This window comes from Taudactylus pleione, unplaced genomic scaffold (genome assembly GCF_031769625.1).
Source record: "Taudactylus pleione unplaced genomic scaffold, aTauple2 ptg000441l, whole genome shotgun sequence".
Classification (NCBI taxonomy): domain Eukaryota; kingdom Metazoa; phylum Chordata; class Amphibia; order Anura; family Myobatrachidae; genus Taudactylus; species Taudactylus pleione.
The window spans coordinates 81,513-94,268 of record NW_028284843.1 but is presented as its reverse complement, the minus strand read 5'-3'; the positions used below and the strand labels follow the sequence as shown (position 1 = coordinate 94,268).

General features: G+C 42.5%; 1 protein-coding gene across 1 annotated transcript in view; it reads left to right on the top strand.

The window, feature by feature from the left end:
- Positions 1 to 1,411, top strand: part of MASP2 (MBL associated serine protease 2) — a 250,999-nt gene extending 249,588 nt beyond the window's left edge. The window contains exon 10 of the mRNA XM_088447809.1: positions 633 to 1,411. Coding sequence (XP_088303935.1) covers positions 633 to 1,411 — 779 coding nt within the window. The remainder of the gene's footprint in view (positions 1 to 632) is intronic.
- Positions 1,412 to 12,756: the final 11,345 nt, after the last annotated feature.

Sequence of the window (12,756 nt, the reverse complement as noted above, 5' to 3'; positions counted from 1 at the left end):
GAGCTCTAGTACAGGGGGCTTAGCACTGGGAGCTCTAGTACAGGGGGCTTAGCCCTGGGAGCTCTAGTACAGGGGGCTTAGAACTGGGGGGATTATACTTCCCGAATTTCATGTTTCTAGGTCCAGGGGTTTGGGCTGGGCGTTGGTGAGTCAGTCAGTCAGTCAGGACATTTGGCCAAAATGTGGCTGAACCATTATTCATCCTATCAATTTACTAAGAATTAGTTATGTCTGAGGCATGCTCCTAAAGAGTTAACAAGATGAATATGGTCTTCTCAGAGGAGTCCCCACCCGGGTCACACCAACCTCTACCATTGTAGTTATTGGGCACTCACTGCAGTGACAGAAACAGGAGAGAGAATTCCTCCTCACATGCTTTCAGTAACCTCACTCACTCCTGCAGTCAGTGACCAGAGCACCTGGGCTAGTGGGAAGGGGCATTTTGGTGGTGAGGAGGTGAGAATCTCACCTCTGCCTGTCAGAGCATGGTGCTATCTGGGATGATGTTTGGATGATGATGTTTTTACAGTACAATGAATAAAATAATAATTTAGTTACTACATGATACAACTCACCTACAAGCTATTCAAACGGAAATCTGAATTTTTGCTTCATATATCTTCCCTCCTTAGATTGTGGAAAGCGGAAATCAATGCCCATTCAACGTATAATTGGAGGGAAGGTAGCAAGGCTGGGGGAATTCCCATGGCAAGTATTCATTAAAAATGCTGACGGCAGAACTGGAGGCGGGGCGCTCCTTCATGACAAATGGATCATTACTGCTGCCCATGTCATATACAACCAAGACCTACATGGCATTAATATAAAAATGGGATTCATTAGAAAAAATGAGACTAATTTTTTCAGGGCTTTGCCTGAAGCAGTTTTCATTCACAAAGATTATAGACATGGCGAAACATTCAATAATGATATTGCTGTGATTAAATTACATGACAAAGTCCCTATAGGCGAAAACATCCTCGGAATCTGTCTTCCTACTAAAGACCAACGGTTCCGTATAAGCCACACTGAGGACACTCAACATATTGGGCAAGTATCTGGCTGGGGAATAACACAGAGAAGTCTCCTTTCAAGTAATCTGCGCTTTGTTGATGTGAATATAATTGATCATGGAAGGTGTGTCGCGGCATACAAGGAGAAGTCCACCCCTGTAGTAAAATATACAGTCACTGAGAACATGATTTGTGCTGGCCATGAAGACGGAGGGAAAGATTCCTGTGCTGGCGACAGTGGCGGAGCTTTAGTATTTTATGATACTGAATCCCAGAAATGGTTTATTGGTGGAATAGTATCTTGGGGCCTAGATTGTGGGGTTAAAGATGCTTATGGTGTATATACAAAAGTAAGTAGCTACCTTGACTGGATAGAAAACACTATTCAGAAGCACTAAGCTCTGTTTTAAGAACAAGATGCATTATTTTCTTGTTTTGTTTTTTAATATTAATTATACTTTTAAAAATTATACAAAGAAAATAAAGATAAGAAACTGGAATGATGACATAAATCACTCTATGAACACACATTAAGGAACCTTGATTGTTGTGTGTATTTCTCTTATTATCATCCTAAAGATTAACCTCGCGCTATAACGCCTCAAAGGCTCTTACTCTTCCAGTTTTGCAATATAGCGTTTGTGGATTTGGCACAATAAATCCATACTAATAATAAAAGTTTGCAGGGAGCCAATTCACCAAGCAATAGTCATCAGGTGTTCAAATAGCTTCATGTGCAACTTGATTTTAAACTGTGATGTGTACCAGACATATATATATATATATATATATATATATATATATATACAGTCAGGTCCATAAATATTGGGACATTGACTGAATTTTCATATTTTGGCCTCTAATCACCACCACAATGGCTTTGAAATGAAACAAACAAGATGTGCTTTACCTGCAGACTTTCAGATTTAATTTGAGGGTAATTACATCCAAATCAGGTGAACGGTGTAGGAATTACAACGGTTTCAATATGTGCCTCCCACTTTTAAAGGGGCCAAAAGTAATGGGACAAACTAAACAATCCTAAATCTAACTTTGACTTTTTAATACTTTGTTGCAAATCCTTTGCAGGGAATTACAGCCTGAAGTCTGGAACGCATAGACATCATCAGACGCTGGGTTTCATCCCTGGTGATGCTCTGCCAGGCCTCTACTGCAAATGTCTTCAGTTCCTGCTTGTTCTTGGGGCATTTTCCCTTCAGTTTTGTCTTCATCAAGTGAAATGCATGCTCAATCGGATTCAGGTCAGGGGATTGACTTGGCCATTGCATAACATTCCACGTTTTAGCCTTACAAAACTCTTTGGTTGCTTTTGCAGTATGCTTCGGGTCATTGTCCATCTGCACTGTGAAGCACCGTCCAATGAGTTCTGAAGCATTTGACTGAATATGAGCATATAATATTGCCCGAAACACTTCCGAATTCATTCTGCTGCTTTTGTCAGCAGTCACATCATCAATAAATACAAGGGAACCAGTTCCATTGGCAGCCATACATTCCCACGCCATGACACTACCACCACCATGCTTCACTGAGGAGGTGGTATGTTTTGGATCATGAGCAGTTCCTTTCCTTCTCCATACTCTTCTCTTCCCATCACTCTGGTACAAGTTGATCTTTGTCTCATCTGTCCAAAGGATGTTGTTCCAGAACTGTAATGGCTTTTTTTGATGTTGTTTGGCAAACTCTAATCTGGTCTTCCTGTTTTTGTGGCTCACCAATGGTTTGCATCTTGTGGTGAATCCTCTATATTCACTCTTGTGAAGTCTTCTCTTGATTGTTGACTTTGACACATATACATCTACCTCCTGGAGAGTGTTCTTGATTTGGCCAACTGTTGTGAAGGGGTTTTTCTTCACCAGGGAAATAATTCTTCTGTCATCCAACACAGTTGTTTTCCGTGGTCTTCCGGGTCTTTTGGTGTTGCCGAGCTCTCCGGTGCGTTCTTTCTTTTTAAGAATGTTCCAAACAGTTGATTTGGCCACACCTAATGTTTTTGCTATCTCTCTGATGGGTTTGTTTTGATTTTTCAGCCTAATGATGGCTTGCTTCACTGATAGTGACAGCTCTTTGGATCTCATATTGAGAGTCGACATCAACTGATTCCAAATGCAAATGTCACACCTAGAATCAACTCCAGACCTTTTATCTGCTTAATTGATAATGAAATAACGAGGGAATAGCCCACACCTGTCCATGAAATAGCTTCTGAGTTGATAGTCCCATTACTTTTGGCCCCTTAAAAAGTGGGAGGCACATATTGAAACCAATTTGGATGTAATTACCCTCAAATTAAATCTGAAAGTCTGCAGTTAAAGCACATCTTGTTTGTTTCATTTCAAAACCATTGTGGTGGTGAATAGAGGCCAAAATATAAAAATTCTGTCAATGTCCCAATATTTATGGACCTGACTGTATATAATATGTAGCATGTCAATCCATACAGTTCTAAGGTCCTGTCACCAATGTGTTTTGATCAAATGGTCCAAGCTCACCAGAACAGAAATAAATACCTGCAGTAATAATTCAATAAGTACCAATCACAACCCTGCAACATGCCTCCCACTTAAGTTGATGAGTAGTCTGTAGCATCCATGGAGTGTTAATACACATTCCCAGCACTTCTGTAATGTCCATCACGATACTTTCCTCACTATCGGTCCGATCGCTGGAAGTGACGTGACATCCAGAAACCACCCATCCAATCAGTTGAAGTGACGCGGGACACCCAAGCGACATCTTTCACATTACATATTTGGTTCCCAGGCTCCCCCAGCTCCACCTATACCCATGGTTCCAGTGTCCATCATGGAAGAAAGAGAAAGTGATCTACACAGAGGAAACTTGGCCATATACATTGATTAAGATCACACTCCACTAGTGAGTGGTTGTCATGGGATATAAGAAGATCCCCCCCTCCCGTATCTCTAGAAGGAAGGCTCTACACATTGGTATTTTGTATCTCTTTTATGTATCACATCGTGTGGGAGAGAAGAAAAGGAGAATAACCTTTAGTTTCTTCGGAACATTCACTGTGGATAAGTATATACATCCATAGAGATCTTTTGGACATTCCAGTATTTATTTCCATCACCAGAGACTCATATAAGACAAGTGCCCCACTCTAAATTCCATTTGTATTTTTGGATTTCTATGATAAATAATAGTAATGCAGGGATTTCAGTTACATACATTTGCAAATATATGGTAAGACACCAGCCATGGCAAAGCATCTCTGCTTTAGGGGTCCCTGTCCTACATGATAATAGCACCAATATTGGGTCATATATTTATGTATTTCTAAATTGAGAGCTAACTTAGCAAGAGGCCCATCAAGATCCTCCAAAATGGCACTACAAGGATCAGCATACCCTCCAGCCATTGATTCAATATATGCCTCACAGAACAGTGACACACAGAATGGAAGTTGTTTACATCATATATATTAGCCATATGAAAGGGAGGGTTTAATGGAGACAACAAAAGGAGAGTTATGGTAAAACTTACCTTTGTTAACTCTTTCTTCAAGGTCCAGAGGGTCCACAGGGAGACATTGGGGTGTAGGTGGGACCTGGAGGACCGGACAACAACAGCAAAGCTTTTCAATCCCAGGATGCTCCGGTCCTTCCCCCCTATACCCAGACCACAGCCTTAAGGCAAATCAGTGTTGTTAACCAGCCCAAGGCAGGAGCAGGATAGAAGAGAAGGAAGACTGGTACACTGAGGAAACACACTCTCACACAGAGAAGGAAACAAGTGACCAAGAGAAGAAACCCATAGAAGCCAGGTGCGTCAGGGCGGGTGGACATTGAAGAAAGAGTTAAGGAAGGTAAGGTTTACCATAAGTCTCCTTTTCTTCTTCAGGGTCCATAGGGCTCCACCGGGAGACAAAGGGGATGTCCCAAAGCAGTTGTTCAAGGGTGGGAACACTCCTGAGCTGATAGAAGAACCCTACACCTGAAGGAAGCATCCAGAGAGGTAAACGTATCAAAGGCATAAAACCTAAGAAAGGTGTGGACAAAGGACCAGGTGGCCGCCTTGCATAGCTGTTCAGCTGAGGCGCCACACCGGACTGCCCACCAGGGACCCACAGAGTGAGTAGAATGAGCAGAGACTGTAGTCGGCACAGGAAGGCCTGTCTGCGTGTAAGTCTGTGCAATAGTCTTACGATTCCATCGGACCAGAGTCTATTTGTTAGCTGGCCATCCCTTCTTATGGAATCCATATAGGACAAAGAGGGAGTCCGATTTCCTGATGGATGTAGTACGGTCCACGTAGCTTTTAGAGCATGGACCACATCCAAGAGGCTTTACCTGCCGAGAGATCTGGTGAATTAAAGGCCAGAACTACAATTTCAATCAGGTGGAAGCGAGTAACCACCTTAGGAAGGAAGCCTGGGTGTGTTTGAAAAACAGCTCTGTCGTGATGAAATATTAAAAGGGGGAGCGACATGCAAGCGCCCCTAAATCCAATAGCCTACGGGCAGAAGCTAAAGCCAGAAGAAAGTCTTCACAGTGAACCATTTGACATCCACTGATTCCAGGGGTTCGAATGGAGGTTAAATATGCCTTTGTAGGCGCACTCTTGAGAAAAATATATGGAAGTAATGAATAGAATGTAATTAAAACTTAACATTTAATAAATAAACTTACTAAAAAGAATTATCTTCAATTGGGTGATTGATACAAAATTTAAAAGAATTCACACTTCGACATTTAAATAAATATCGAGATAATGATGCTGTAATCAGAAACAGAGAAAATCATGGTGATAAATAATAGTTATAAATCATGCATAAAAAACCAAGGGTTAATAGCAAAACAATCAGCAGATTTAGCCCCTGTCTACATCTGACACAAACTGGTCAGTGTAAAGAAAGGGAGGGGTGAATACACAATGTATAAAGAAAATATGTTGTTAGCCGTAATTAACCAATGAATATATGCAAAATAAAGGAAAGGCGAGCATATATACTTAAATTAGATGGATCTCTTATTCCTATATCCACTGTTAAAATTTGCAGTGGACAAGGGTAAACACACACAGCAAACAAATAAACTGACTGACATAGAATTAATTATCAGGCAGTACTTAATGGATAGTACAAAGAGAATCAGTCAATTTAGTAGACAAAATTCTGGCTGCAGGCTTAAATCTCCCAGTACTGTTAAGGAGTATCCGTATTGAAGCACAGGTAAGATATAACAAATTCGCACCAGAGCACAGATAACAATAAATGTCATAATACACTGAAAACCATAACCATGCAGCGTCTATTGGGCAAGCATGTGAGGAGTGTACCTCAAGTTTTGCAAGTGATACCTGTGTCTGGATTAGTGAGTATATAAGCGCTATAATGAAAAAAGTAAGTTCTGAGGTGAGAGAGACGCACAATCACTTTTACTGTTCCCAGTCGACATCAAACCGGGAATGGGAGAGTGACAGTTGCGTTGCCTCAGAAGAAACAACAGTTAAGCACTTCTGCTTTCCGAGAGGAAGCTGCGTCTGAACCCTGTTACTGGTGAGGCATTGCAGGGGGAGTCACAGACTAAGGACTCAAATGAGAGAGCGCGTCTGAGCAATAGTAAAGATACCTGTGCCAGAGGTCGGCAGTGCTGGGTTGCTAGGTAGCGATGCAGTGTGTGTGAGATCCGGAGCTGAATACAATCACAGGACGCGCGTTTCGCCAGGAAGGCTTGGTCACCTGTTCGAATGGAGGTTCCAGAAGTGCTTTGAGCACCACTGACAAATCCCATGGAGCCACAGGAGGGACAAAGGGATGTTGCACAGTATACGTAGAACACCTTGCATGAAGGTGTGAACATCCGGTATAGGAGCAATTCTGTGCTGAAACCAGATAGACAAAGCAGAGACCTGCACTTTGAGATGCTAGGCGGAGGCCTAGATCTAGGCCAGCCTGAAGAAAGGCAACAATACGAGAAACTTGAGGGTCATAGTTTCTTAGAGCACACCTTCCGAAGCACTCTAGGAAACCCCATTTGTCCACTTGAAGCTGAAAGACTTCTGGATGTAGAGACCATTCTCCTGCATGCACGTCATGACGGCTGAGGAAATCCACCTCCCAATTGAGAATCCCCGGGATGAACACTGTGGAGATGGCAGGGAGATTGCATTCGGCCTAGGTGAGAATGTGGGACTTTTCTGTCATAGTTGACTAACTTTGAGTGCCCCCTTGGTAATTGAGATAGATCACAGCCAAGATGTTGTCGGATTGTACTTGTACTGGCCTGTTTTTTTAGAATATTCTGAGCCAGAGTGAGCACTGTAGTTGGCTTGAAGTTCCAGGAAGTTGATTGGCAACACTGCCTCGACTGGCCTGTTACTGTGCCCCACCCTCAGAGGCTTGCGTCGGTGGTGAGGAAAGCCCAGTCCAGGATCCAAAAGGGACAACCGTGGTTCAAATGGGAAGTCTGTAGCCACCAGGCTAGGGACAGGCGAACCTCTGGGGAGAGGCTCATCATCTGGGATTTGAGCAGATGGGGTAGCCAGGTCCACCTGGAGAGGATCAGGTGTTGGAGGGGCCTGGAAAGAAACTGGGCGAACTCCACCATGTCGAGGGGGACATTATTGATCCCAAGGCCTGCATTGCAGAGTCAATCAACACTCTGCGATTGTGATGCAGTCTGCGTAGTCTGTGTTGTAGTGTTGAAATCTTGTCCGCCGTTAGGATGATTCTCTGAACTCAAGAGTCCAGGAGGGCTCCCAAATGGGTGTCAGAGAAAACTTTTTCCAGTTGATCAGCCAACCGTGCATTTGTAGAAAGGCAATGGTTACAGACAGATGGCTGTGAAGAGTCTCTGGGGAGCTTGCCAACAACAAGAGATTGTCCAAATATGGGAGCAGTCTGATCCCCTGACGACGAAGAGATGCCGCCATAACTGCCATGATCTTGGTGAAGACCCGAGGGGCTTGAGAGGCCAAACGGCAGAGCCTGTAATTTGTAATGTTGCTGCAGTGTAGCAAATCGGATTTTGTTGATGAGAAGGCGTTATGGGTACATGTAGGTAAGCGTTCTGAATGTCTAGGGATACTATAAAATCTCCAGACTCCATAGTTAGGATAATAGAACGGAGGGTTTCCATACGAAACCTGGGCACCCTGATAAATTTGTTCAGAGACTTGAGGTTGAGGATAGACCGATGAAACCCATTGGGCTTCTCAACTAAGAAAAGGGTAGAATAGCTCTTGCCCCATTGTGAGGAGGGGACCCAAATTATTACTCCTGAATTCAGTAAGGACTGAATGGCTTTTTAGAGCAGCAAGGCCTTGGTTGAGTCTGATGGAGGTCCTGTGCAAAAGAACGGTTGGGGGGGCCGGCTCAAGAAGGAGAGGGCGTATCCGTGGGAGACCATTTCTCTAACCCAGACATCTGACTTAGTTTGATGCCAAACTTGGGCAAATTGAAGTCAGCCTCCCACGCTGGAAGCCCCCAGAGAGAGGCCCACCCCGTCAGGCTGCAGGCTTGTCCTCAGACTTGGCAGGTGGACATCTAGCTGCCCAGGCTTGTTTGGCCCTAAGCTTCAAGGCCTTGGCTGATGTTTGTTGCCATGGAAAGGACTGACCTTTGGCTTTGCCTTGAGAGCGAAAGGACCAAAAAGATTATGTCCGCGGCTTTATATTATATGCAGAGGGCAGGAATGCTATCTTGTTAGTAGCCACTCACAATTTTGGACCAAATAGGATGTCTTCTGCATAAGATAGAGACTGTAGAGCCCATTGTTATTCTGAATCTGCTTTCCGGGAACGAAGCCAAAGAATATGGCGGGCCACTAGCAAAGTGGCAGATATCCTGGAGGCCAGGAGAGCGGTATCCATAGCTGCTTCACCTAAATAGTAGGCTGCATCTCTAATGTGAGATATGTAGGACAGCTGTTCCCTTGAAGCATCAGGGGGAAAAGTCTCTTCTAGGGCCTCTGCCCAACTTTCAATGGCTTTTGTCACCCATGTGATCAGATAGCTGGTCCCAGTGAGGAAACTCTGGTAAAACAATCTTTTGATGCTTAAAAATTGCATGTTTATTCTTAGGAGCGGGCTCATCCTCTTCTATTTGTAGAATAGTTTTAACAGCTCTCACAAGAGCAGGTATATTTAGTTTAGAGCAGGGGTTCCCAACCACGGTCCTCAAGGCACACTAACAGTCCATGTTTTAAGGATAGCCACACTTGAGCACAGGTGACTCAATTAGTACTTCAGTTATTTTGATTTAACCACCTGTGCTGAAACATGGACATCACTAAAAACAGGACTGTTAGTGTGCCTTGAGGACCGTGGTTGGGAATCACTGGTTAAGAAGGTTGCTCCTCTTCTCCTGAGACGGAGTCAGAGTGAGAGAGATCTGCGTCTTCTGCCTCACCAGATGAGATCTCAGAATCAGATAACTGTGTGGATTGGGAAGATATCATAGTACATTTAGTAGGTAACGGTTTCTCTTTTTGCAGTATTTGCTGAGAAATCGTAGAGGTATTAGCCAAACTCTGTACTGAGGTAAACAATACGTCTATCCATGGGGAGGCAAAGGAATTGCAGGGGGTACTTGCTGTTGCCATCCCATAGGGGGAGCTGCCACGGGTACTGCTACTTGGTCCGCAAGTTTTGCCACCATTTGTGAGAAGGCAGCCCAGGATGGGTCCTGGGGGAGAGACACCAGGGCTGATGGACCTGAATGAGGTCCTCTATGGCTAAGCCCGCAGAGCATGATACTGTGACCTGGATCGCTCCATTTACACTGCAGGGTTTCTTGGGTTATTCCCGTGTTGAACCCTGCTAGTTACCTGGGTTGGATTGCCGGGTCACTCGACCTAGCAATCCAACCCTTTCCCTTTTTACACCAAGGAGCTACCTGGGTTAACCCTGCAATAACCCGGGTTTTAGCTCTGGTGTAAAAGGGGTATAAATAATGATTCCCATTTATAACTATGCCAGCTAATTTCAAGAGCCATATATGGTAAATTTTCCTGTTCTAATCTGCACTTGTATGTGATATAGCAATAAGGCAGAAGTTAATGACCTCACACGGATTCCTCACTATTACAAGATCCACATTAATAAACTCGTCACGATTTCTTATGACACTATAGATTTAACTAGCCATGGTATTATAGGTTTTATTCTTGGTAAAAGCAGCTGCCATTTTCTAAAAGTCCTCCCCTCTAAAGCTGGATACACACTAGACCAGTGGTTCTCAAACTCAGTCCTCAGGACCCCAAACACAGGTCACCCAGCAGGTGCACAGGTGTAGTCATTACTCACTGACACATTTTATAAGATTAGTAAAAAGAGAACCATTATCCACACAGATATATGTGTCTTATCAGATATAATTTTAAGAGAAAAATGAACCCCTGTAATTAGTTTAATATCATGGTATTTATCATTATAATTCTAACAAGAAAGGGGGGGGGGTGCGATCACTGACAATCATTGCAAATTATAAATAATAGAAAATAATTGTCATAAATGGATGCACACTAATTAATATATATGTTCATTAAAATATAATGTAGGGAAACAAGACAAAAAAAATATAAAAAGAAAATATGTGTGTGTATTCAAAGAAAACAAGTATTAAACTGACCCGAACCACAAGGGACTTATGTGAATATCTCGGTATGATTTCAACATTCCAACATGGGATATATTAAATAAACCGATTTGATCACCAATAATTATATATTACTGAAAATGTGTGTCTCAATTTTGCAAATATTTGTTCTTTGGACCATGATTCAATTCATTTCAGAAACACAAATATAAACCTAGTAATAATGGATACAAATGATCTAATCAAGGTGTCCAATGATTGTTACATTAATGGTTACTTTATATTTTATAAATCCCCAGATTGCAATCAAAACTCTATATTATTAGTCCAATTAGGATTAGATTTTCCACCTATCATACATATATATATATCTATATATTAATCATAATTAATAGTCATCAGATAACATGGGGACACTTAATCCAAGGTTCAATTTTATATCTGCCTTTCATATATGGAATGTAACAAGACTTGTATAATATATGAAAATTCTATTATGCCAAAACACTTTCAAAGCGGTCAGTTAGGTCGTGGGCATATTCTAATTCTCTGTGATAGCAATTGTAACAAACTGTCATTTCATTTATACAGATTAACACTGTGGGATATCGTGTTACACTAGCAGACAAATGCACGCATTACCTGTACATTATATTAGTAATGACGTGCTTGTAAATGTAATCAGATATCAGAGTATGTTCCATAGGTTTCCAATTAGATTAGTTCATCTTCAGAAAATCATCATAGTGTGAGAAACACATGCCTATTATTCTATAGGCTTAATGATAGATGTACTAGAACATTAGAGGATCATCACTAATTGGTGTGTTCCTACATTCATAGAGTAGCTGCTTTTACATGACATCACTGATAGAACATTCCTGCATTAACGTGTCAGGAAACACAGGGTCATGGTAGGATGATTAAGCAGCTTTTCTTACATAATGTCTGTATGTTCTTATAACACAGAGGTTAAGCCGCACATCCACTAGGCGACTAGGGAGACTGTATGATTACAGCATAGTCATCGTTCCCCATCCCCTGCAGTGCCTACAATGAACGATTAGTCGTTCAGTGTAGGCAACCTCCGTCATCCCCTCACATGGCCAATCTGTTATCAGCAGACTGACTGGCGTGTTCGGGCGACGACTTATGTCGGAAACAACCAGCCGGAGCGTGCATCGCTAGTCGGTTCCGACAATATAGTGCGCGATTACGATGTCATAATGGTGCAATCACTCATTAATATCGCCTAGGGGATGTGCGCCTTAAGAGAGCGTTCATGTGTCAGCTTGTCAGGAGGTCTGATAGTGAGCGTGCTGACGAGAAAGGAGAACATTAATCAGGCTGTATAAACCTGTATCTCCCCCCCCCGCAGAAAATGCCCTTATATCAGAGCTATTGGGAAAAATATCCTACAAAGAGATGCCGGTAGGTACAGTCAGGTGCATAAATATTGGGACATTGACAGAATTTTCATATTTTGGCCTCTATTCACCACCACAATGGCTTTGAAATGAAACAAACAAGATGTGCTTTACCTGCAGACTTTCAGATTTAATTTGAGAGTAATTACATCCAAATCAGGTGATCGGTGTAGGAATTACAACGGTTTCTATATGTGCCTCCCACTTTTTAAGGGGCCAAAAGTAATGGGACAAACTAAACAATCCTAAATCTAACTTTCACTTTTTAATACTTTGTTGCAAATCCTTTGCAGGCAATTACAGCCTGAAGTCTGGAACGCATAGACATCACCAGACGCTGGGTTTCATCCCTGGTGATGCTCTACCAGGCCTCTACTGCAAATGTCTTCAGTTCCTGCTTGTTCTTGGGGCATTTTCCCTTCAGTTTTGTCTTCATCAAGTGAAATGCATGCTCAATCGGATTCAGGTCAGGGGATTGACTTGGCCATTGCATAACATTCCACTTTTTAGCCTTAAAAAACCTTTGGTTGCTTTTGCAGTATGCTTCGGGTCATTGCCCATCTGCACTGTGAAGCGCCGTCCAATGAGTTCTGAAGCATTTGACTGAATATGAGCATATAATATTGCCCGAAACACTTCAGAATTCATTCTGCTGCTTTTGTCAGTAGCCACATCATCAATAAATACAAGAGAACCAGTTCCATTGGCAGCCATACATGCCCACGCCATGACACTA